General features: G+C 41.5%; 1 protein-coding gene across 5 annotated transcripts in view; it reads right to left on the reverse strand.

Annotated features, from left to right (window-relative positions):
• The window catches only part of LLGL2 (LLGL scribble cell polarity complex component 2), a 33,854-nt gene that overhangs the window by 6,101 nt on the left and 1,427 nt on the right, over window positions 1–26,326 (reverse strand). The window contains exons 1-18 of one of the 5 annotated variants that reach the window (XM_030013045.2): window positions 20,997–21,141; window positions 20,035–20,142; window positions 13,610–13,707; window positions 12,557–12,638; window positions 11,168–11,283; window positions 10,371–10,529; window positions 9,416–9,578; window positions 9,104–9,236; window positions 8,255–8,309; window positions 7,908–8,062; window positions 4,316–4,533; window positions 3,747–3,814; window positions 2,615–2,768; window positions 2,402–2,506; window positions 1,814–2,106; window positions 1,401–1,554; window positions 915–1,065; window positions 109–225 (exon numbers count right to left, since the gene is read on the reverse strand). In XM_030013045.2, the coding sequence (XP_029868905.2) occupies window positions 109–225; window positions 915–1,065; window positions 1,401–1,554; window positions 1,814–2,106; window positions 2,402–2,506; window positions 2,615–2,768; window positions 3,747–3,814; window positions 4,316–4,533; window positions 7,908–8,062; window positions 8,255–8,309; window positions 9,104–9,236; window positions 9,416–9,578; window positions 10,371–10,529; window positions 11,168–11,283; window positions 12,557–12,638; window positions 13,610–13,707; window positions 20,035–20,142; window positions 20,997–21,029 (2,362 nt within the window). In that variant the 5' untranslated portion in view covers window positions 21,030–21,141. Of the gene's footprint in view, window positions 1–108; window positions 226–914; window positions 1,066–1,400; window positions 1,555–1,813; window positions 2,107–2,401; window positions 2,507–2,614; window positions 2,769–3,746; window positions 3,815–4,315; window positions 4,534–7,907; window positions 8,063–8,254; window positions 8,310–9,103; window positions 9,237–9,415; window positions 9,579–10,370; window positions 10,530–11,167; window positions 11,284–12,556; window positions 12,639–13,609; window positions 13,708–20,034; window positions 20,143–20,996; window positions 21,142–26,326 lie in introns of those variants that run through there. The other 4 variants (XM_041123412.1, XM_030013043.2, XM_030013042.2 and 1 more) reach the window with 4 other exon arrangements.

Here is a 26,326-nt window from a genome sequence, read left to right on the forward strand (position 1 = left end):
CACTGATAAACAGCAGTAATTGAGCTACCTTGCTTTTCTGTATGTAACTTGGTTATATGAGCAATAGCTCAGATCCATTAGGACCTTGCTTTCACAAGGCATACTTACCCTGCTCTGCCCTGACAGGTTCATCCATCCTCCTCTCTGCTGGAGGAACACGTAAACAGAAGGCATAGACTGTACCTCCATTGGTGCCTGCCCACAAGGACGGGCAGTGGCGGGAGCCTGGAGCAACAAGAAGGCTCATGAGCAAGGCACCATCTGTGACATCCTTGGATAACTGCTTTCCACTAGCTATACACATCCTCCCACCGTTTACATCCTAAATATCTTTATATTAGGGCAGACTTGCCAGGGAAACTGCAGGTTCTCAGCACTTTTCCCAATACGTGTCCATCAGCAGCCCTGATAAAGGACATGGCATGTGAGCAAAGGGAACAGGGTGCTGTTTCCATCAGACACCACAATTGCTGTGTCCAGTTTTCATGTATTTATATCACATATGAGCAGCATAAACTTGTGCATGATATCAGTTTGGGTTCTGATGCAAAACCAGCCACCACCCTCACCAAAATTAAAAGGCTTTGCTGGGGGCAGGGGTGAACTTTAGCGTAATGAGACAAGGAAAAGCTTATACTAAAAAGTCAGATGTCATTCCAGCACATTTGAAAACCATACATAAAGGCTGCATCCAGAAATGAACTACTACTTGCCTTGGATTAGCCAGCAGCCAGAATGGCTAAATAACAATTCTGCATGACAACATATGCTCTTGTTCTATATTAGTTTTTCAGCATAGCACAAAGTAGGACACAGGAGGTGCCAAATTTTCCTGGCAGGAAATCCTAATACATTCCTTGGCAGAAGGAGGAAAGACCCATTCGGAAGAAAGGAGAGATGCTTTTTCTACTCACTGTCTCTCAAGAAGGTATCAGCAAAATATAAAGTTCGCACAAAGCCAGTGAAAGAGTCTTCTGCAGACCGGGCTTCAATCTTCCGCTGGACTGGAGCCAGTTCCATTTCCTGCAATGTGTCTTGGTCAAATTTGGCATTTGCTTCTTGCACCTTCAAAGATGAGGAGACATTTTGTCAATCAGGCAAAGATGTAAGGGAGAGAGAGAGTGAGAGTGGCAGCAATAGAGAGGGAAAGCACTATCATACCAGAGAACAGGTATATTCTGCATCATATGTTCAACTACAGAGACCACATCTTCTCTAAAAATGTCACTATTTTTATCTAACAGATAGCAGCATCAGAAATTGCCATTTTTGCTCTTATACCAATAGCTACTGACACCATAGCAGGACTGCAGGCCACCTCCTGCTCCAGGCAGTATAATCAGGACTCTGCATGCTCCAAGCTGTAAACGACAGGACCCCTTAAAAGGTGGACCCCTCACCTCTGAGGCATTTCCACTACCTCCTCGTCGCTTCCTACCAGACACCCGGCTTCTTCTGATCCGCCTGAATGACTGACGGAGGGACTTCTTCAAGGATTTCACCCGAGACAGTGGGCCTTCTAAGGCCAATTGGTCACTGGGATGCAGTGTACACCTGAAAAAGGGAGAGGGTAGGCATGTGGTCACTTTTCACTGGGTGGCAATCACTCCCAAGAGTCCAAAAGGACACACACAAATGTTGGAACATGCTTATATAATTCTTGGAGATCTTCGAGGACAGAGTCCAATGGGGTAGGGCTTCTTGCTACACTGACTGCTCTTGAGAAATCACTTATCACAATTTGCTTTGTTAGCAGTTCTAGGCCATCTTTAACAGAGGATTACCACAGACCTCCTGGAAAGAAGATACTTACTTGACAAAGACCAGTCGTTTTTGCTGGTGGTCAAAAAGCCCAAAACCATGACTGGTACCAAAGGCCACAAGCTTCCATTCAGAGTGAAGGGCCAATGAGGTGACCACAGCTGGTGGTTGACATTGGACAAGAACAAATGGCTGAAAACCAGCTTCAAATCGAACAGGTCCATCTCGAGTCTTTAATTTTTCGTGACCTTTCCATCGATAGCCCTCTTGGTCCTGCAGGAGATCTGCTTCAGCATGGTCCACAACATGTTCTGCATCTTCATCATTCAGTTCCATCACCAGTACCTGAAAGGAAGAGGACAAACCTTGCTACAGCTTTTACAGTTCAAACAGTCCTCCAAGCTGCAGGCCTTCTCAGTAGCTGCAAAACTACAGCATCTCTCAGGGCTGATAAACAGCATTAGATAAACTCTAAAAATACAGATCAGAGAAAGCAGAGAACCATGAAACAACATTTCCAGCAACTGGATTGATTTGCCAGTATAGAAATGAATATTTCCAGTTTTAACACATCTCCCAGTTGCACTGTGACAACCTGCACTAAAAGCAAGGTTTATGATGACTGTTTGTATTTCAATACCTGTCCTGCTGTACCAGCTACAGCCAAGTATCCACTGTATTTACACAGGTAGATCTTCTGGATCCCAAGTCTAGGATCATCGCTGTAAGGGTCGAAGGTACCAACCTAGGAGAGAGAATACACAGTGGCTGGTCTTTGCAGATGCATTAACTAGGACAAGAATCAAAACTCCTCAGGTTTTCAGAAAGCTTGTACAAGCAATAGCTATCTTACCTTGCGAAGTGGAGGCCATTCATCCTCACCCAGGGGGTTCATATTGTCATTGGGATCAGCATCTGTGAGAAATACTCTCACTGTGCTTAGCTTATAAAGGAGATGTAAGCAGACACCAGATGCATCCCAAAACCGCACAGTACCATCTTCATGCCTGTATGGGGGAAGGTTAGAGAAACACACATCATGCAGGAGAACAGCACATCACCCAGATGAGGATGATAAAACAGAGGGGAAAAAACACAACCAAAGGTTAAACCACACTGTTTACGAAGCCCTGAGCTGTGGCAACTTTGAGCTTCTAAAGAAAAGTTTTGGGTTTTTTTTGTGGGTTTTGTTTTTGTTTTAGGTTGGGTTTTTTTAATCCAGTTTGCTCTCGATGATCTGACACCAGTGTACAACTTAAGATTACTCTGAAAAGCACTGAAAAAAGAGCTTAGCATACAGAAGGAACAACTCATCCTGAAAAAAATACTAATACTGGGAAGAAGTGAAAGAAATCAAGCTTTAATCTTAGTTCTCCAAGTGAAAATTGGCAACATTCTTCCAACGTAAGGGCAAGGACTTCTAACAACCTGCTGCATCAAGAATGAAGTCTGAAGAAGAGCCCACTGCAATTTTAAGAAGTGCTTGAAGAGAAAATTATACATTTTATGCGATGAGACAATCTCTTGCTAGCTACTTCCACTGCTTAGCTAAATCTGTTTATGCTGATCAAAGCAGACAGGAGTCCAAACTAACCTCTCTTTTGAGATTCAGAACAGTGTAAGGTAGGGGGAAAAAATGCTTCAAAACCTGCAAGATTAAGCTCCACTTTTACATTGTTCCCTTTGAACCAGTCAGGATTACTGCCTGCACTTCTACACTGATGTTTGTGGGGGGGGAATGGTAACACATCAGAACTACAAATAAGCCAACTTTATAGGTTATCTGTGGACATTACAACCTATTTGCTCAGAAGTAGCAGAATCAGTTAGCTTTACAAAGCTAGCAGCCCAGCTTTTAGAACTTGTAAAGTTGCAGCCTTCTCCCTTCAAGATGAGCAGACTTTAATCTCGCAGGAATGCCTCAGTTCAAAAGGAAGAACAGAAACTGGAAAGCACCCCTCGATTGTTATCAGTTAAGTACATACCCTGTTAGAAGCAAGTCCCTCTGTGGAGGATCTGGAGCTATGTTGGTGCCACCATCAATCGGCCACGGCTACAAATACATTAAGGGAAGACTGTGACTTCCTAGGCAGTGACAGTGTGAAGAGAATATGCAGTCAGCAGGAGAGCATGAACTTCAGTGCAAGTGGCAGTGAAACAGTCCATGCTGTTAGCTTTTGTTTGGATTAGATGTTCCTGTTCTGACACCAGCTGTGCTTTTTAGAAGATATTCTACACATTTCCTCAAGAAGCTGTGCCGAAAGCTTCATGCTTCTAAACGAGAAGTTTGTTACCACTGACAGCTGGGAACACTCAGACTTTCCTTCTAGCTTGTCAAAGCCTGAAAAAAATATCACATTTTAATCCCCCAGTGTGAGTAACTGTATTGGTGGTGCTCTGGGAAAAAGCCTTTCTTGACCTTATTAAGAGGCAGGACAACGTCTGTTGGGACTCATCCCTCCACAGGCAGTCAGCAGCACAGACCACCCACATTCTGAGCAGTCATGCTGTTCTTAAATGCATGGGAACACATGTACATTTAAAGCTGCCATACCATACTCGAGTAGTGAATGTTCTGCTTGCTCCCAGCACTGATAATCCTCTCCCACAGTTTCAGTGGGATGTTGGAGACATGGTGTGAGCAGGTGATGGCTGAGCAATGGAGAGAAGCCAGGTATGGAGGATGGACTGCTGGCCAGCCTGCAGTTTTCAAGTCTATAACTACCAGCTCTTCTTCTGCCAGCACCACCATAGCAAAAGGGTCATCAAACTCTGCAGAAACAAGATTCGTTGAGGCTGACAAAAATGACCATCCAAGGTTAATAGAAACAAGCTTCCTGTAAGGCTTATTTGAAAACTGTTATCACAGAGCTCTACACAAACATTTCTGTTGGCAAAGCCTCTAAATGCTCCTGTGTTAACTGAGCCTATTGAGGTGCTAATATTAATAGATTTCAAGATACTAACAGATTTACTGCAAGTTCATGTTTCTTTACACCACACTCCTGGGACTGTCAGAGTGACTTTTTATAGATTCCACTGCAGAATAAAAAGGTTGTTAACAGCATAGATGGCTAAATAACACAAGTTCATATTCACCATTGTAACAGCTAATTAACAGCATGGGGTGGACAGACATGCATACACCCCAGCAGTGACCCATTTAGTACTGTGTTAGGACCACAGTCCATCTAGGCTAAGCTGCTTAAACACAGTAATGCCTTGGGTTCTGCAGAATGCTTCTCTGCTTGAACTGACAAGTATTTACAATTCAGCTCTCTTATTTTTCATTTTCCCTGCTTCTCATATGTTGTGACACAGCCTCTGGACTTTCTTTTTTAAAGAGCATGTACATAATCTAATATATATTCATGTGTATATTAGACAAGATTACAAACAAACAAAAAATCTGTTAATGTAACTTTACAGATGACACCTGACACAAGAATTTAAGATTTTTCATTGTAACTGGAATTAAAGTGAAGAAAATTTAGTCTACAAGGACATTATTGCAGTAACATTCGCGAGACAGCCACAATAGCAATTGGTGGGGAAAACCAAAAACCACGAATCAGTTCACACCAATAATGATTAACACAGCTACAGAAACCTACGTGAATGCATAGCTGTAATGTGTCACATTGCGGGGAGTGTGATAAACAGTAAGCCATAAGCAAACTAGCAGCTTTTCACTGACCTTCCCTTCTAACCTGTACTTTCACTTCCCTTCTTTAGTTGTTTGATTACCTGGAACATACTTGCAAGGTGGCACATCTATAAGCAAGCACATACCAATGCTGTTCACTCAGCAAAATTAACTTCAAGTAATTAGTACACGGCACCACTCTAGTTAGACACCCCAAGTTTCAGTTCTGACTAGCCACAGCCATAACACGCCACTAATCAGTTCAGTTTCTTCATGAAAAAATGTTTTCTACTCAGTTTTACTTTGCTTTCCTATGTGCCATCATTTCCAGTTGCCTACAGGACTTCTGAATAGAACAAATAATATCATACCTGTACTACATTATGCATGATCAGCCCTGCACTCTGACTGCTGCTGCCAACATTAACCAAATATACTGTTTTAACAATAATTTTTTTCCTGCAAAGGCACACATCTGAGTTCATCGCTTATGGCAAGAATTTATTTTAAGTTGCTGAAGTAGCAAACGTACTAGAATTTGTCATGACTGCCATACACGCATCCACCTGCTAATTTAAAAAAAAAGAAAACAGGAAGGGCTAGCCTTTTAAAAATTGTTTCCACAGCATATTCAGGGTAGTGGAAAGTCACCAGCTACCACCATGCTGCAATGCCTAAGCTTTGTGCTTATTAAATTAAGTGGCTTTGGTATACAATTAATACCTTCGTATCGCCATTGCAGGGAAGACTGCTTAAGGGCAAACAAGGCAAGCTACGTAGATCCACTAAGCTTAGGCAATCAGCCACAAGGAAGCTTGTCAACCACAGAAACCTCATTTTATTGTAAAAAAACTTCCTCATCTAAGTGCAACAGCTTCAGCTTCCTGCAGCAGCTCCTGTCTGTAAGTCGTGTTAACCAGATAATTCAATCCTTGGGAAGTATAAATATAAAGCCTGTTAAGTTTGGTTACTTCATCCTAAAGGACTTCTAATCACATCCAGGAATTGAACTTTAAGTAGTCAATCTCTTACCTAAAAAAACTCAGATTTCTTTCATCTTTAATACTTTTGTTCCATCATCTAGAATCTCAGCTCTGACAACTTCATAGAAAGTAAAAGGGTCTAGTTTCTTTAATGATAAAAGCTAAACAGTACCTCAAGTTTAATGGCATTGTTAAGCTTGAAAGTTCAGACCTATAGGTTCTGCACATTTGGAAGATGCTTATAAAAGGCAGTGTTGTGTGGGGAAAATCTATAACAACAAACATATACAGGCACTTCATCTCAGTTACACTCTGAGATACATACAGTTAAATTCTGCCTATTTCTTTACTGGTTTTTCAGTGACTAGAGAGGGTCTGTTAAGGTCCAGGGAGAGAGGCGGGGGAATCCAAAAGCTGTTTTTTTATGCCTACTTTCCTAAGACAGTCCTTGCTTGGATCTGTGGTCTGCTTTGTACAATAGGCCAGAGGGAGCCAACCTGCATCTACATATTTGAATGCCCATGCCTGCATAGTGTGCAGCTGGGAACTGTCACCACCACCACTGGCAGTATACAAGACAAATAGGTTTGGAAACTAGTCTAGTAGGCAAACCAGAAACTAGAAAGTCTGAGAAGATTCAGCAACAGAAGATTTGCCTACAAGCTTCTTAAAAGCATCTAGACTTCTGTGATTTGGTCTGATCCAAATTCCAATACTGCACATTTGTGGAGCCTGAAATAGCATTTTATACTCAGTTACTTCAAGTTAACCAGAAGCAAGAACTACTCCAGCATTAGACAAACAGTTCTTCTGGAAAATCCTTTACAATTCCATGAAAAGAAATATTACAGCTACTGTGCAAGTAAGGGCAAAGTAGTTCTTCAACAGAAGCAAGGATCTGACAAGCTGTAAGGAAGCTGTGGAATGAGTGCTATTCAGTTTTAGAATTGTTTACATTCGTGTTCACCAGTAGTAAGTAAATTAAGTTCTCTACATACTGACCCTTGGTTCTATGTCACCCTTTGCTGATTTATTACCCAGAGCCCTAGTCATAAATCCAGGTAGTAATTAAAAGAAACAGTGTCTCAGTGGGAGTAAATTCTGTTTTTAATTATTGCCTCCTTTGAAGTGCTATTTCTAAACAACAATATTCAGATCCTCATTTCATGACCTGGTTGTGTCCACTGTCCAGCTTACACAGACATGAGCCCAAGAGATCTTTTCTCATTAATGGAGTAGCTTAATTTTTTTGAGGAATCTACAGCATTTGTAACCAGCCCATTCTTTATACCAGTATTTTACACTTCACTTTTAATTGGCAAATCTCTTTTATGGTTGGATTCAATCTTAAGGGTCTTTTCCAACCTAAACGATTTTATGATTCTCTGTTAAAAGTCTCAGAAAACCCCCAAACAACTGACCTCCTTATCACATTTCATATGCTATTTATACCAGGCAGATTTCCACATGCGTACACAGCTATTCTAATTCCCCAGTAATGCCCTTTCATCACATACCTGCAGTAGGCTCTGAACTGAAGATTATAAAGAAGTCTATGACCCGTGATGTGAAGTCAAAGGCTGTTTGCTGACTGCCATGGACAACTGAGATACTGTGCCGGTCACCATAGCTAGCCCGGGGCATCCCTCCTTGGAATATAATGTAAGGAAGCCTTAAGAGAAAGAGAGTTAGAGTGTTGTATGATGAAGTGAGGAGTAAAGAAAACTTCAAAGACGTGAGGCAAGTCAAACTTTCACAAAAAATTCTTACAACGTTACTCTAAAGGGCTCTTATGATATTGCACACTGCACCCTTTAAAATACCTTTAAACAGGTGAGAGTGAAGGGATACACCACGAACTTACCCATTTTTTGTTGTCTGCCAGTAGATCTTGGAGATGGCCTTGCAAGGAAAAGGACCTAAGAGAACAGAGTTATTTGCCATACTTCAAGAACTGCATCTTTACATTAAGAAGTTCTTTACTCTGCTTCACCTAGGTCACCTCAGCCTCCAAGTCAAGGGGAGCCACCTGAATTAGTAGGCACCACCACCACCTCCCCATAGCAAGCCACATCAGACAAGTCTTCTGGGACACACTGACCACAGTACTCCTCAGCAAAACAAGGCTTCGGCTCAGGGGAAGTTTTGAACCACGTTCCTGACGGCTAATAGGGAGTGGAAGTGCTGTTATAGAAGATGATTAACTAGAAAGGATTGTTAAAAACACAGGCAATTCCTGAAACTAATGTAAAGGTGATAGAGCTTTAGAAGTGTCTATATGCTTGAAAGATGAGGTCATCCCCATTTGATGGGCTTCAGCAAATCAGAGGCATCATTTCATCACTGCTCAGGTCAACAAAAAGTACACTTAGCTCACTATTAATTACAGAAGATCCAAGCAACTCCTGCTGAACAGGACACTTGAACTAAAGAGCTGAATCACCAACACCTTTCTTCATAAGAGACACTAATTTCTTTGACTCATTTGCTCTCCATGCTCAGAACAAACCTCAACATTATAAAGGAGTTTAAAATCCAAGAAAAAAACTGGACTGAAATCCCTAAGTCTAGGCTCACAACCCATTCAAAAAGCAGCTCTGCATTTTGCCATTAGGATTAAACACTGGGGAGAACATGACTTAAATATCCCATAAAAGCTCAAAATGAGTTTTCGTTTAGACAAATATGCAACAATTAAACCTCACTTACTGACCATAAGGCACAAAGTTTTCCAGAGGCTCAGGATGCCTGTTGTCACTGGATACTGGCCACTGGGTGTAACTTCCATCATAGTGACAACTAATGAATTTACTGCCATCCCTCTGCCAGTAGAGGTTCTCCAGTTGCTGAAGAGGAAGACACACAATGACTGCTCTCCAGAGAGCTGTTAAACCCCCCAAAACCAATGCATTCTTACTAAAAAAGAAGCTGTGTCAGGCTGTCCTGCACCTACTTGTCTTCAGAGTGCTCTGAGAGGAGAAAGCCCTTCCTCCCCTGCTGAACTGACTTTGGATTGAATTAATACCTGGCTGCCCAGGAAATGGTGTGTCACTTTGTTATTCTGTAGGTCCCAGAGGACAATCAAGCCCCTGCTGTATCCAATCAGGATCTGGTCAGGGTTCTTAGGATGCTCCCGAAGGGCTTCCACCAATTCACATGATCGCCTGTTACAGTAATCTTCCGGTACCCTGCAGAAGAGAAAAACCAAGAAAAGTTTATTCCAGGCACAATCCAATAGGACTGTAATAACAGTTAAGGTATAAGAATGAGAAATTAAGCAACAAAAAGTTCAAACAGATGAGAATAAGTATGATCTTTTCACAAATCCTTCAAGCAGCAGAAAAGTCATATGTAAGACATCACACCAGGCCTGCCACATGAACATGCACCCTGTCCCATTTTCTTCAGGGAAAACCCAAGGTTCACAATGAATTCCAGGACTGGATCCCAGGAGTGTAAAGACTGTCTGAAGCACCCCCACCCCATTCTCCTGTGACCCCTTACAGAATAAAGGTAACACGAAAATGTCAGTAGGAAGCAACAACAACGTGAAATAGGACAGTTTTCAGCAGCACTTGAATCTCCAGAGTGACAAAATCTTCATTTGGACAAAACAGCATCCAAAGTTCTGCCAATGGTCAAAAAAATAAACAGGTAATTACAGCTAAGAGCAACATTTTTTTGCAAAAGTAAACACAACGGACAGGGCACAAGGTTTGCAGATTTACTCCAAGTGTCTCCTGTATAGTTTTGCCTATATGCTATACCCCCACGGTGACAGTACTGGGTTGACCAGGACAGAAACTGTTACTTAACACATACCAGGACCAAAAGTTACTTTCACAGGAGTCATGCAGATTTGGACAATGCTTAACACAACAGTGAGGCCCCAATACATAATCTAGGGTGACGTTTTAACAAAGGATATGTCTGCTAATGGGATTCCACCTCTACACAGCAGTGCCTGTTTGCTCACTCACCGCTGCAGCACAGCCTCAGAGGTTATGGTCCTGTCCTCTAGCACTCTGAATGATGGAAGCTCCACTACAAAGATGTTGCCGCTCTCTGTGCCAAGATACAGGACTTCCCGTGAGGAATGGGGAAGGACAGCTGTTACCTGTGTGGCACTCGGTGGAGACCTGGGGATGCAAAGAGACTCTCATCAACTGCATGCAAGAAGATTATTGTTACCAAACTTGAGAAAGGTAATAACTCAACAGGAATATTTACAAGTGTCATTCATTTTATAGGCAGAGATTTTGAGCCAGGCATTATTTTCCTGAAGCAGGAAAACACTAGCTTTAAGATAAATTATGTCAAAAGACTTCTGACAAGCATGTGGGCAAAGACCCAGATGCCCTTTTACAGAAGCCTCTTTTATTAAGTGTCCCCAAAGGGGCTAAAAATAGCTCCCCCAAAACCAGCAAGATCAAGTGAAACTAAAGCCATAGCAGTATTTTAAACTCTGACTTAAGGGATGCTTAGATTTACTTAACCTTAAGATTTACAGCTCCTGTACACACAGAAGTGGATGCACAATATTAAAAAAAAAAAAAAAAAAAAAAAAGATGTCACCCTTTACATTGGTACAACACTCTTAAAAGGTGGTCTTCCAGGCCCTAGCCAACTCCTGTTTGGTTTCCATGATGCCCCTTTCATGGATTCACAGGAGTGAGAGTCTGTAAGAACAGGACAAGCTCTAGCTAGAACAATAGCAGAATCTTCTTTCTTGCTTGCTTATCCTCAAGACTAGCTCAAAAACACTCTTGTGGATTACCCAGGTGGCCCTTTCAACGTGAAGCGGTGCTCCTCCCGCAGCTCAGATGCTCCACTGTGCTGCTTCAGGCTCCAGAGATGCAAGCTGTTATCATCTAGCAGTGTCACCAGCTGGCACTACAAAACCACACAATATGCTTTTTTTCAGAATCACAATATTAAATATAACACAGTAAATCTAGCAATAAAGTTGCTGCTGTTCATAATTCTCTGCTAAAACAGGACTGAGGAGCCAGCCACAGTTCTTTACAGTGGTGGGTATATACTGCAGCGATGCTGTTAGCTAACAATGAGGTATTTGGGGGTTGGGGGGAGACAAGAAGTAGCCTAAAGGCTGAAAACCCTCATACATAGGACAAAGGCACATGTTATCACTGAGGGGGATGACAAGGATTTAGGCTCTTGAAAAAGATCAGCCTATGCTGTAAAGCTCAGCCAGGCAGCTGCAGGCTGTTAGCTCACCACCTTCTCGCTCAGCATGGTTTGCTGCAACACACCCCAGCTTTGGGTGGGGCTGATACAGTCTACTACACCACACTCCTTGCATTCTTCATGTCCAACCTCATTCTGGAGGGTTGTGTCAGAGTCCTTTTATGAGCCCAGCCCTGCTGGCTGTATGTTCAAATTGAAGCATTTTACCTGCTGAAGCCACACCTGGTGCAACACTCCCCATGGGAGTTTCAGCTTATACCACTAGTTAAGAAAACAGACACCCAAAACTGCCTCAAGAATTAAATCCCTCTCATAAAGAGGCCGCTCATGTTATACCGGGGGCATCAGGCAACAAAGTATGTGGCCAAGTCACCAGTCTGCCAGTCAAGGGAAGGGAAAGTGGTTAGACAGCCACCAGACATTTGGAAAATTCTGCCTTCCTATTTTTAGTTTGTGGCAATAACTGTTCAGCAATCCCCAGGAGCAAGATTCAATACCCCAAAACACAAAGGCAAGAAGCTTAACAGCAGGCAAGGTTAGCAGTATTGTTTTGAACTCCTGAAAATAATTAAATCAGTTCAGCAGCAGCTACCATTCTAGCTGTTCAGCAGAAGAAAGACCACCTACTCCTACTGAAAGGATAGGGGGCTGCAAAAGGAAAAGGAAGTTCTTGCTCCTGCAGCAGATTGTCTGAACTATTCTGGCCTTATTACCATTCCCAATATGTTGCTTGAGATAAATGACTAACAGTTACAAATAATAAAGCTACTCTTAAGTTTTACCAAGCATCTCCACATCAACAAGTGCTGCTGAGAGCACAAAATACACTGGAATAAGCATTCCCAACCAAGCAGCATTTGAATGTACTTGCTAATAGGAGCCTACTCGCCTGGAACAAACTCAACACCTGTTTCAGAGAGGTCTATATGAGTCGCAGAGGTACTGAAAATACACTTACCTGATCAGGTATAAAGTGAATCTGCATTACAGTATTGTTTTCTTCATGTAAACCCATGAACTCCACCCCAGGAGCACCATATCTGAAAAGTTTGTTGAGGATCTACAGTACTTAAGGTGACCCACAGCTACAATTAATTGATAAGAAGCTTGCTAGCAAGCAAGATGAAAAGAGATTAGTTTGAAACCATGTTTTACTCTTAGTGATCTGGACTGAAAAGAACCAATGCAAATTTACTTTGATTTTATATGCTTGTAGCAGGTTACACACATTACAGGAGAACATGGAAGTTTACTTCATCCTTTGAGCATATGCAGAAGAGGTGCCTGGACCCTGTTTTTTCTCAGAGATGTTTAGTGGTTTCCCAGACACTACAATCCTGCTTAACTAATTTGTAACCAAGAGACAGATGGCTACCACCCGCATGTGGAGTCCAGCCTCTGAACACAAACACCACCAGGAATGAATGATTAAGCAGGCAGAGAGCACACCAACTTTTCCTTTCTGGGCTGATATGCCTGTTTTACAGTTTGCCTAGCTAGTACTGTGCCATGGGAATCACCTCAGTGCCTCACATATACACAAAAATCAGACTGGATATCATTAGCTTGAAAAAAGTCACCACCTTCAATGTTCAGGCCTTTAATGCCTGGATGGTCAAAAACTCGGGAAGCTGAAAGCATTTCTGACTTCAGTTTTAACCTCTGAAATAGAATTGCTTTAAAAAAAAAAAAAAGGAACCCTGCCCCAAATATTTAAACAACCCTGGAATTTACAACATGACAGATTGCTAACTTAAGTCAGATCTAGTCTGACCTTCTGCATAGCAAGAGCGAAGAGTCTTGTCTAATATCTGCATCAGCTCAGCTTCTGTTTGAGCTGTAGTTCAGCTCTTGGCAAGATAATCTCATTCTGATCAGACCGACATCACTTCAAACCTAGGCAAACTGTTCCAATAACCCTTGCTTGCAAATTTATACTTAGCCTAACGTTTCAAAGTTGTACATTCTGATGCGGTAAGAGAAATCTAGCCAAAGTTGTTCAAAAGAATACAGTTTGATGGCTCCCGATCGCGTTCCAATGGCCATAAGGCGGAGAAATGGGCTATAGCCCAGTGCGCTGGGTTGATGGGGAAATCCATGTTCCACAGTCTGGTAGAGAGAAGAAAAATCATCATCAACAGCATGTTTCATGGGCATTGTTGTATACAGATAAAAAAAAAGAAGTTAAATATGGCATGGCAGTCTGAAATACAGCACTTAACAGCAGCTTTTTCTGTTGAAAAGTGTTCAAACATGGGTTAGATTTACTGAACAATAGCCTAAGGATTAATCTATTCCAAGAACCCCTGGCTCTGCAGCCAGGATATGCAGAAGTACAACAGAAATATTCTGAAAACAGTAACCCAAGCAGCAATTTACGTTACGATTATAAATAACTCTGCATAAGCACAGCTTACTCAGTCACCACAATACACTCCATCATTCCATATCAACTTTACTTCTGTAAACCAACTGCTCAGCACAATTTCAAAGCCTGACACAAATACTGCGTATTGTAAGGTCAGCTTTATCTGCCAAATTCCACACAGGTCACCCTTCACAACCTCCTCTTGTTGACTGACATCAAGAAATAGTGCTATGAAGAACTACTGAGTGAACATCAGTGCTCATCGAGAAAACTAAACAGATTTCCTATGGAGCAGTCAGGAAAACTAATGTAACTGATATCCATTTTCCAGAAGTAGCACAAGGAACACTGGAATTTAATGAGAACAGGAGCCTGCTAGGTGACCTCAGACTCATTCAAAGCCATCTGGTAATAAAAAGATGTCAGTCACTATCACAGGGAGCACTATGTTGCTTGGCCTTAGTAGCTTCCCTGAAGTACAATTCACGCGGCACAAAGAGGAAAATCCGGAGCATGTTGCACACAGCACACTTAGCATGGCTGATGCATTTACACACTAAGGAATAATATTCTGCCATACTTACAGGATGCAACCAAGCTGCTTGTAAAATAGCTCAGTCAAGCTTTCAGAAGTGCTAATGTACAGCTATTATCATTGTTTAGACAAAACAAGTATGCATGAGTGTTCAACAACATATAGCCATGTAAAGAGGGATTTGTGTGCCCAAAGATTAATAGGGCTACTTCCTGGAAAACATCCTTATCCTTGCAGTCCCAGCTTCTGGAAAGTATGTTTTTCTAAGGCAAGCGGGTCAGCTACAGAATAGGAATTTGTTACAAAACAGCATGAGGACCACTCACGCAAAAAAAAAAAATACTTGCACCTCACTCCCATCCTCACTCCATCACGTCTTTGAGACAGAGCTACCACATCACTTGGCTTTATGGCTTATTCAAACTAAAAGTAACACCTGGACTTTATTTCCTGCATAGTGATTTCCCAACTTAACTCCTTGCAGGAGAATCAAATAGAGCCAGTTTCATTTCTGCTGTCATGCCATTAGCCTGAGGTCCTCCCAGCTGCTACAAAGTAGTTTAATGTCCTTCTACTGTTCCTGGTCAAAGACACAGGCATAGGAGGATATGGCTGACTCCATAGTATGCCAGATTGCTTCAGTTTTAGCCATTTGATCACAATTAATAAATTGTAAAAATAGACTTCCTTCCTCTAAATCATCAGTTACCCCAGTCTGAGGTCCTATTAGGGGAAGATGAGACATTTTAGAAGATATAAAATTGGAAATATTGGAGCATTTCCCAAGTTTCTGTTTGCCAACTCATAAGACTGGGCAAAGGAGTAGTTACTTATTTTTAACCTTTTATATGTAGTAAATTAAAGATTAGTACTACTGGCTCCAAGACCACTGAGTTTACTTCTCTTTATGATAACTTAATCTCCAGCCTTACTTATTTATATTTTAAGAAGGTAATTTAAGTTTGTATTATTAAAAATAAATTTTAGAGAAGTCAATCTTTTTAATGTCACCCTTGAAGTTGTTGCTAACCAACCTTTGCTTAGCTACACATATAAAACTTCCTAGAGGAGACTGTATGAAATTAGGAACTTATCTATGGATTCAGAATTGAAACAGGGCAGTTTTCTAATCCAGCACAGGCAAAGAGGATTTTCTCTGTACCATGATAGCTACTCAGACAACACAGAAAAGCTTCCTAGTTGTCCAAGCTGTGGGAGTATGAAGCTATGGTATACAATTCTGGGAAGAAGATTCAAGGTAATATGTTATCTTAACAACAAATCAGACATTTAATTGAATCAGGCGTAACATGGGCAATAGACACCATTCCACTCTCCCCCAAAACAGAGTGAGGAACTTGTAAGGGAGACACCAGTGTAATTCCATTGTCAGTTTTAGTTTCAACTTGTTCACAGTCGCTGCACTGTCATGTCATCAGCACAACTAGGTTCCATTTTCAATGAAACATCAATTAGAAACTGTTTATTCTGAGATTTCTTCCAGCCCAGAAGATAAGGCTTTATCCATAATTCTCATAATAGAAAACCATGACTGATAAAATACTGTACTGCCTGTTAGGAAGCTGTCAATACTAGCCTTAATATTGGCCTAATTATATCTTGGCTTTGATGTCTTAATTTGTAAACACATTAGACAAGTCAACAAAAGCTTTAATTTTCAAGTATGAGACCTATGAACTGCATAACCGAGTGTGTACCATTCGGTAATAATAATAGGTGGGTAATTTTTTCTCAAAGTATTCCTTCAACAGAAAATTTGAAGTACCCCCCCATCCATAGACAAATTTGCAAAAGCCATAATATCTATTACATCCAGGAGTAAACTGTTAGTAATAGCAGGCCACTGCAGAAAATAGTACCACATGCAGAAGCACAAGAAGAGAGTATCAGCAACAACCACAGCATGTTACACAACTGCCTATGCAGTAAAGTAAATGTACTAATGGTTTCTGATAGCTTTGAATCTTCAACCAAGACGCCCACAAGACATAACAAAGATAACTCTCCCTTCTGTGTCATTCATTTGTTTCCACAGCCAGGCAAGAAAGGCATCAGGGTGGCTTTTTAGCTGCATTTGACACCACCAGGGCCAGGCATTCACATTCACTATACTGATTACCCAGATCTTTTTCTTGTACTTATTTACACCCAGTTAAATCACATCAAGTCAGCTTTTCGGCTGGCCTCCTTTCCTCCCCTCTCTCAGGCAGCTTTTATCAGCCAATCCTTTCACCTGCTCAGCAGGTAAACCCAGCAAGGGGGAGTGAGGGGGGGCAGAAGGCAGGAGAGGTTACAATGGAGCCTTTCAGCAGAGCTGAAATAAGAAACTAGAGTGCCCACAACGTGCCCTCCTTCTCAAAAGGGCCTTTGTTTCTTTGAGGAAAGGTAGGAGCTTTCGTTTTCATTTTCCTCAGACCACAGATTTGTCAGACTCAGTAAAAGTAAGCCTGGTGTCAGCAGCATTAACTAACAGAAATGCTTCATGTCAGTCATATTTACTGCAGGAAAAATGCGGCCAAACTTAACAGTTGTTCTCAGCCCACACTAAAGCTGTGCAGGTGAAATTCAGTGCTGTCTTCCTTCTTTCATTTCTCTCCGCTTCTCCTCTCAGATTGTTTTATGACAAAGCAGAGACGAACCCAACCACAGGCAATACAAAACCTATACCTCTCTTAATATGTCTTTTGAAAAAACAATGAAGACTGTATGTGTTAAATCTACTTTGCATAGACACTAATTCAGATTTAAGGTAAGCTATCCATCACACCCATTAGCAAAGGGTTAGGAAGACTGAAAAGAGGGGAAAAAACACAAAGCCATAAATTAAATGCAATGTTCCCAGTTTGGTAACATTCAGCTGTAAGACAGGCTGGTTCACCTGTGTGTTACCCATCATTTAGTCTGACAATGCCAGCCTGAACATGTTTGTTCTGCAGGGCTTGGACTGAGCCAAAGGCATCCAAATACGACTTCCAAAAGCAGGATAAACTTAAAGAAGTAGACTGCCAAGTCCACATACCTTATCCTTCATTCTATCCACTGAGCTAAAAACAGATTCTTGCAACAGGTACACACAAGTATGGGAAGTTCTTACTCATACAGAGAAACAGATATGCAAAGCTAAGTGACTAGCAGAATTTAGGAGGGTGTTTTTTGAAACAGACACAAGTTTGAGGACAGTTTGAAGAGCTAGTCCAGTGGTCAATCAGTCCTTTAAAACCATCTGGACCACCTCTTCCCTGGAACAGAAATGCAAGAGGGAAACAGTAAAAAGATCACATCCTATTTATACTTGAGGGAATAAACAAACAAACAAAAAATCCATCACCACCAATTAAAAAGACTTGTTAAATTGAAGTCCATTACTAGGTCAGCATGGCCAAATACATTCCACTATATTAACACTAAACTTGTGTGGCATCATGCATTCATATTCAACTTCAGTGTAAACAATAAAATGAGGGCAGGAATCCCCAGCACTTTTCAGGTACAGACCTTCCATTTAGTCACTACCAGCATCACACACCGAAGAGGTGCAAATACACCATGCAATTTCTCTGATCAGCAACTTTATAGTCCCACAAAGTATTTCCCAAGCAGGTTCTTAACGAGAAGTGTTTCAAAGACCTCAAATAGCAAGTGTTTAAAAACTTGCTTGCCAGCACTAATGTGCTTGCTTTACTAGCACATTAGACAAGGACAGTCTTGGCACAGAAAGTACTATGTTTCTTGGCTCCTAAAAGCCACAAACTTCAACAGGTCAGAATTAAGGTCTGACTTTCCCAGATCTTCCCAGTCTACCTAGCTGAGAGTAGATGTTTATTGTAATAAAGGGTAGAGGCTTTCAAATGATCCATTATCTCCAGAAATACTGGAATGGGACACACAAGACTTGGAAAAAAAAACAACCCTTCATGCAAGAAAAAAGTATAATGTAAAAGATTCTGGTATAACGTAATGGTATAATATTCATTCCCTTTCCGATTCTTGTCAGAAAAGAACAAGTTACTGTGGCTTAAAAGCACAAATGCATTTTGCAAGGCCTTTAATTACCAAGTTGTTAATGACAGTAAACCATTAGGAAGTGTCCAAAGTAGTCACCTCCCTAGAAATAAGATGCAATATTTACCTTCAGGACTGAATCAAATGGAGTCACAAATCCTGATGTCAACTTCTAATGTATTTGGAAGTTTCCCTCTGCTGCAAAACCTAGTTCTTTCAACCCTGTTTTGCATCATCCAAATTAGTCTGTCTCTGGCAGGTAAAGTTTAGCCAAACATTCTCATAAGAGAAAGGCATATTCAAGGAACAGACATCCCTGAAATAGCAAAGGTTTTTTCAAGGTATATACAATTTTATATGCTTTTAAACAATTCTGACCCATCCCTAGGATGTCTTTTCTGAAGCTGACATTGCATTCAGCTAAATGCAAGCAACTCAATGCTGGTCTTCATTTACTGAAATTTTTACTGCATCTGCACTAGCATTTCCTCATGGTAGCAAGCAGAAAATAGGCCTGAAGCACTGTTGAGTTCCTTTTGTCTCCCCAATGGGAGGGACGTATGCATGGAAATGGTGTGGTTTAGTACCAAATCACATTAAATCATTCATCTCAAATATCCCAAGTTCCACTTTAAGCATATATCTACACTAGAACTTAATGAATCAAGGAGTTTGTTTCCTAGGCTGACTTCATTTATCCATTATACTTTTCAGCGAAATTCCATTTAAACCTTGGAAATACAAAACATGCAAATATATTTCTGATACCCAATGAAGGTGTAAGTAGCCATTAGCCTAGCAATTAATTAATACTAGGCATTTACAAAGGTGAAAGCACTATGTTCCTGGGCAGTGCTCAAAAGAAAAATACCCAGCATTGGTAGATAGCACAGCCATCGCCGTTTCCTCTTCAGAGGGAAGGAAAAAAAACTAGATACAGATTCAGACTAAGATAATAGCAAATTCATTATTAATGGCCATTGTGCTGCCTAGGTGCTACCGCATTTCTATCACAGACTTCTAAATTCACATTTAAAAACAGAGGTATACTTACAAAACCAAAGTATAATCATGGACAAAGAACTCTGGGTTCAGCAGCATCACAGGCTGTGGCGTATGCATATCTTTAGAAAAATGTTTATTTTCATAGCAGTACTGTGAAGACTACCTATAACATAAGTAGTCACAGCACAAAGCAGGAAAAACTACAGAACACTCAGAGTATATAAAAGCTGCTGCAAAGATCTCTTCTTTCAGCAAGTGCCGCTCAATAGCGTGGCAATATCTTTTTTCTCAAAAAAGAAAGCCAGAGTTGAGAACGTGCTCATGAGCTTAAAGAAAACTAGTCAGGGAAAAAGGACAGAATTGAGAAAGAGAACAAACCATCTCTCCTAAATTTAACTTTTCCACCCACATCCAAGTAGTTTTTCCTTTCCTTTACACGGCACAGTGGCTCAGGATAGATTTGCCTTGCACGCATATGCCTTGAAACTTGAGGAAAGCACTGTACCTTGTTAAACTGGAAAAGGTCGCGTTTAAGCCTCTCTCTCACTGGATCATGTCCGGGTCTTAAGAACCTTCTCATCTTCCTTGCTGTAGTATCTTGGCACCAAAAATCCTAACCAAAAAAAACCAAACAAAGCCATATAAATGGAAGCAGCCTGAGAAGAGAAGCAAGCAGAAGTAGGTTATTTATTTTGATTTAGCAGGTAACACAAATTAGCCAGAGCAGAATGAGACAATATAGCTATCGAGTAACTAAAACCTGATACCACCACAGAGTGGCATCTCTGATGCAGGACTTACACAATACCATTTTCACATTGCTAAAGCAAACCAGTACAGATAAGCCAAGAGAATTTCAGAAGTGTTTTCACGCTTGGCCATTTTGTGATCACTTCAGTTGACCTTATCCAAAGAAGCAGCAAGCAAAACTGCAGCATTGGTGTAAACATTTAGACAAACCCAATCTAAAGGCTAACTCCCAGGCTCACAGGCATTATTGACTAGTATCAGTTTTCACCCCAGGTAACCCTCCAGCTATTGAACTAGAAAGAGAAAGAATCACATTTTGAGCTTGCTCCATGGGTACAGCAGAAAGGATGCTGTGCTGCCTGCAGGGTAGGTGCATTAATTATTAACTTGCTTTTGTAAAATATCAAGCCTAACTCCCTGCTCAAGGTGGGGGTAGGGGAAGGAAATCTTGCACCTGCAGTTCAATGTGCAGCTAGAAGCACAAGCCTTTCAATATATCTCGCTGCCTTGTCTCTCACAGCACCAGGAGGATCCGAGCAGGACTATTAGACCCGATTTGCAACCTAGCAATCACACTGTGGATACCAGGCTACAGCCTCATATTTCATACAGCTCAAGAGATTCTTTGTCACATCTCCCCTCTGCAGAGGTGCTAAGTGACACGTAAAACTCTGCCAAGTCAAGAGCAAAGGTTTGAATCGCATCCTGACAATTTACCTTGGCGTAAGTGCTCCTGCCTGCCCTGGCCATCTTTCACAAGCTCCAGTTTCCAGTGTACAGACAGCTCAGCTGCTCACAAAGCAGCTGCTGGACACTCCAGTCAGTATTTTATTTTAATTTGTTAGACAAGAAATTATAGCAATTTACCAGCTACTCTGTACAGAACAGACATGCACAGTGGGGGCCAGAACATCTGAGGTGCAATGAAGAATCAGTGTAGATATTCTATAGTAACCCATCATCAGAAGAGGTACATAACACACGTACAGCAACGCGGGGAGCAGGGAGGAGAAGGCTAGTGTCACAAGGGAAAGAGAGGCACCAGAAGCACCAAAGGCACTGTCAAGTGAACAGAGGGCCTTGGGCCCTTGTTCAAACTGTGGGGCTGGAGGGTGATCAAGGGAAGAGAGCCTTCACAGCCTATCTGTATAGATGGGAGCAGCAAAGCTGGCAAACAAGGTGGCTATGTGTGTGCTCCAACAATGATAGTCTTTGGTTAATGACTTAAATCAGCCAGCCATTCCTGAGGAGCTTGAATTGTTTTTCAAATGGTTTCTAGCAAGGCCTTACCAGCTGTGAAGGACCAAAAAAAGGAAACGGTATTATAAACAGGATGCTCCATAGCCATATTTTGAGAAGTCCCTTTAGAAACTCCCTGAGCTAGAACTTGTACCTCTTCGTTGCATTACTCCCCTTTTACCTTTCCTGCTCACATTCCAAAATCTTCAGCCATCTATGCAGTACTGTCTGGAGCTCACTAAGAGGACTGCAATGCAGTCCTGGTTCAGAGGACCAGAAGATCACACCAGCACCAAGAGCCTGAGCGACTTAGTCCCCACCTAGAATCAGTAGCATCTCCACTCACCACAGAGAAAAGTGGCTCTGAGCAGGCAGCTACAGGCACCTGTGTTCGTGAACCATGCCATCAGCACATGCAGGGGTGAAGAATATGCAGAAAAACACATATAGCAGGGGACCCCAATAAAGAGAGGAAGAATAAAAGTGTAGTTTACTTGGAAAGTATATCCTTCTACAATGATTTAGGTACCTCAACTGGAATTTCAAAAATTGTATCAGATCATAAGTCTTCTTTCACCAGACATTCCTGAGAGAAAGAGGGACATATTTACACAAGGCTATATTTACTCTAAGTTAGCAAAAGTTACAGAGCAGTGACAAGCTGCTGTGCTATGCAAGGAGAGCATATCACACCCATGTATAACACAGTTTGCCCTTAGCCAGACAAGGAAAGGAAAGTGCCAAAGAGACGCACCCTTTCCCCCTGTCAATCAATACCCTGGACCTGTTAAACTAGGCAAACCCACAGAGAAACTCTACTAATTATCCTCCCCACTTCAGGAAAGAGACCTCCTCAGCTGTGACAGCAGAGACAAACTTGCTGTTACAAGCAAAGTAAGGAGAAGAGTAGTCTTGATTTGAGAGAGACACAACTTTATATTTAACACTCTGCTAGAATGTTTTATCCTGAAATATTAATTGCATCTAGAAGCATTCTGTTTTAACCTGCTTATGCAAGAGATCTAGCATTCACACTCCAGCCCACAACAACTTGCTCAACTGGCTAAGGAGCCTAGTAGTTCAGAATCAAGCAGTAACTCACTTGAAGAGACATCATCCTGGCAAGCTGATGTGTCCATTATGATCAGAGAAGGCATGCTACAAAAGTCATCTCTCATTGACTTGTATCAGGGTTTCATGCCCGACCAAAGAATTCCCAAGTGTCACAGTATGGGAGGAGATGAGAGAAAAAGCAGTTTTCAGCAAAGGCAAAGAAAGCACAGCAAAGAGAATGGCATCCACTGTAGCACAGGTTGTCCAAGAGGAATTATTATTACATGTTTACAAGGCTCTTGTCAATAAGAAGAATTTTCTTTTCAGTACAATAAGCAAGTGCCTTTTCCAATTCTAGAAAAACCAAAAGATTCCACAATCTGTATAATCTTATCTTCCAGATGCACATTTACATATTAGCAGACCAGTTTCTCTCCCACACACCTTCGGTGTCTTACATAAAACTCCAATCCCATGTGCTCTGCAGTTATCTGCTAGTCAGCATTTACAGCCATATGGTAACAGTTGTGGCTACCAGTAGCCAGAGAGGAATTCTCCAGTAGCCTCTGAAGCCATGCCAGGTCTGCATGTATCTAATGTTCTTATTTTCCAGGGAAACAATTCTTTAGGCTTTCAAAGATGAGCCTTTTACCAGAAACTATGTGCAACATTCTCTTCTTCTAAGATACACTGAGGTCAGCTGTTTATAGGCAACAATAGCCCAAAGCTGAGTGAATCCCAGTTTTGCTCATATTCAGTACATGGACACCTGACAGCAAAGCTCAGAGTGCCCTGTACATCGAGCTCCTGCTGATTTGTTAGCTGAATGCTTAGCTAAGTATGATGAGGTACCCTTTTTCACCTCATTTGATTAGATCCAGCCACAAAACAAAAGCTCTTCACTGTTCATATAGAAAGGCAATGAAAGCATGAGTTGCAAGATGATCCTGTTTCCAATCACAGACTAAGGAGCAGTTTACATCAAAACCAGATTTCATTCTGGCTTCCTTACTCAGCTCTGTTCATTTTAGATGTTGAGATTTATGGCAAGTACACATGCCACGTCTCACGACGGACCCATATTCAATAGAAGGCCAAATGCTTCTTCTTAGGAGAAGCATTAATTGTTACTCACTGCTGTGTGTTAGCAATCCCATCAGAGCTCCACTTTTTGCTTTGTCTTCATTGCTTTTGCATGCAGCATTGTGTCTCAATGCCCATGCACCGCTTGCTGAGACACTCTGGATTTTCTCCAGGCACGGGCTGGGGGGAATTACCATTTGTAGAAATTTGTTGCAGTTTTTGCTTATGTCCTCCCATGATCGTGGAATTTCCAGCCAAAAGTATAAGAGAACCAACGTTGTAAGTCCCAATCACACAAGTTAATCCAGTATTACAAGAAGAGGAAGCCCCGGTCAGAAGTTTTTACTACGTAGACAGTATTAAGTGTGGATACAGTCCCAAGTTAACCCCACAACAAAAACATACCCATAATGAGTTTATTTTGCTCACATAGAAGAGTTGCAAGGTACCATCTGTGTGCTTCCTAGGCAACCTTTACTCAACTTGAACAGGTTTTCAGTGGGATAAAGTCCAACAGCTTTCTTTTCAAAATGCCATCAAGTATCTCAAGAACTCTTAAATCTTGCCTTGCTTTAGGTCTCCTTTTCATTCCTTCCTCATCACCCCTTCCTGCTTACAGGTCCTTAGAACTTCTACCTATGCATCTGATAACACTTTATCAACCCTGCTAAAATAAAAGAGGCCTTATCAACAAGCTTTGTTTGAACTATAAGCAGTTAGTGCTCCTATAACAAACAGTCACTGCCATGGCCTTGTCTGAACTAGGTTTCCTCCCCCACCTAGAAGTTTGCCTTGTTCCTCTTACCAACACAGACAGCAGCAACAGAACAGAGGCCAGATCAATTGCACAGGAAAAAGCTATTCCTTAGCACCAATGATCTCGCAACAACAAAAATTATCAAAGCATCATTTAAATACTAGTCTTATCAATTTTATTGATTACAGGAGCCATCGGACTCATTAAACATGACTCCGTGAAATTCCAAGTTTAAGAACACTTTTAGTTTGAAATCGATGAAACTTTTAGCTTGAAATAGCTAGGGGGTACTAGCTATTCTTTAACTTAGCTGTCACTGTAAAGTTCATCTCTACAATCACACTTGGCTGTAACACACTATCAAGAGAGATACTCAAGAAGAAAGCAGAAGCCAAGCAGAACAGCTAGAGCAAGGGAAAGAACAGTTGCAGTAGATGGAAAGCTTGGAAGTGTAAGATACTACCCCATTTTCCCGGGATAAGGCTTCACTGGGAAGATGCTCTAACAACAGTAATCTCATAATTCAACAAGACCATTCAGAGATCTCCCTTACACAACACAACTGCTGATCAACGGCTAGCCCCCCAGCACTCGCAGTTCTACAGAGTGTTCAGATGCACCTTGCACACAATCATCAGGCACTAGCAGAGAGGTAAACCAAAAGATCCTCCTCTAAAAATGAACAGCAGACTGCGTCAACACTACATGCAGCTGACCACCCTCCCAAAACACAGAAAATAATAAATAAAAGACCAGAGATAGATTCCCCAAGAAGTCTTGGAAAATAATCGAAAATCAATCACACAAATCAGGCAAGTTCAGGTACCTTCACAGCTTTGTGCTTGGAGTTAGCAGGGACGGCCCACTTGCAATGAATTTACTAATTGTGCAAGCCTTATGTGTCATTATGACTCCTATTGTGTTCTCCTTGTCATGGGAGCATGACAACATGAAGTTTCAAAATGCTACAACAGAACAAAGTCTTTGCACTGAACAACATTATTGCACATGATGCAAAACTCTTTGTACGCTTCTACTAGGAAGCATGATTCAAATGGAAGAGTGGCTTGTAACTTTGGAACAGCATTTTACCCCAAACATAGTGGGTCAATGGAATAAACCACAAAAGCATTTGCTTCTTAAAGCAACACAAAGAGATCCAGCTAGAAGAAACTTTTAGATAAGCATTGGAGTTTCCATAGAATTTCTGCACAGAAATCAAACTTTAAGCTATCACCAGTCCCTCCTTTGATAAACTATTTTAAAGAAAGGTCAGGCTGCTAGCAGCATCACATACTTTTATTGCCATGTACTAACTGCGTTACGTTATCTATGTTTAAAACCTCTTACTGTTTAACATCACTCAAGCCTCTGTGTCAACCAAGAAAAAAACCCACACCTCTTCCATAAGCAATGCCCGGTAATAATCACATTACTGTACCAAAAAGCCACTAGAAGATATAGGACTCTCAACTGGTTTAACTCCTCCAATAATTTTCTTCAGTCAGTAGTGACAGCAGATGCAATTTGTTCAAAACCAAATACAAGACGTTCCTCAGCACCATCCTGTGAAGATGTTTGAGAACTCTTCTCCCTTTTCAATACCGTAAACTAAATGGAGCCCCTCAAACGGCTACAAGCAGCACTGAGGAAAATTAGGGACTACTCACTACTTGCACAGATCATCCTCATCCCCTCTGTGGGCCAGGCTGCCTTTACAAGGAACGTGTCAGGAAGCACAGAGAAGCCTTGGGACGTACCACCGCTTTGCATTCCGCTTGCCAGAAGCGCCAGCTTCCCAAATCAAAGCTAAAATCACCAGGCAGCTGCTTTGGGCATACAGCTTCACCTGGGACTTGGTAAAGCAAGATATTCCAGTTGACTGAAGTGTGCTCAGATGACTACAAAGAGCAGC

The sequence above is a fragment of the Aquila chrysaetos genome, chromosome 5 (assembly GCF_900496995.4).
Source record: "Aquila chrysaetos chrysaetos chromosome 5, bAquChr1.4, whole genome shotgun sequence".
Lineage (NCBI taxonomy): Eukaryota > Metazoa > Chordata > Aves > Accipitriformes > Accipitridae > Aquila > Aquila chrysaetos.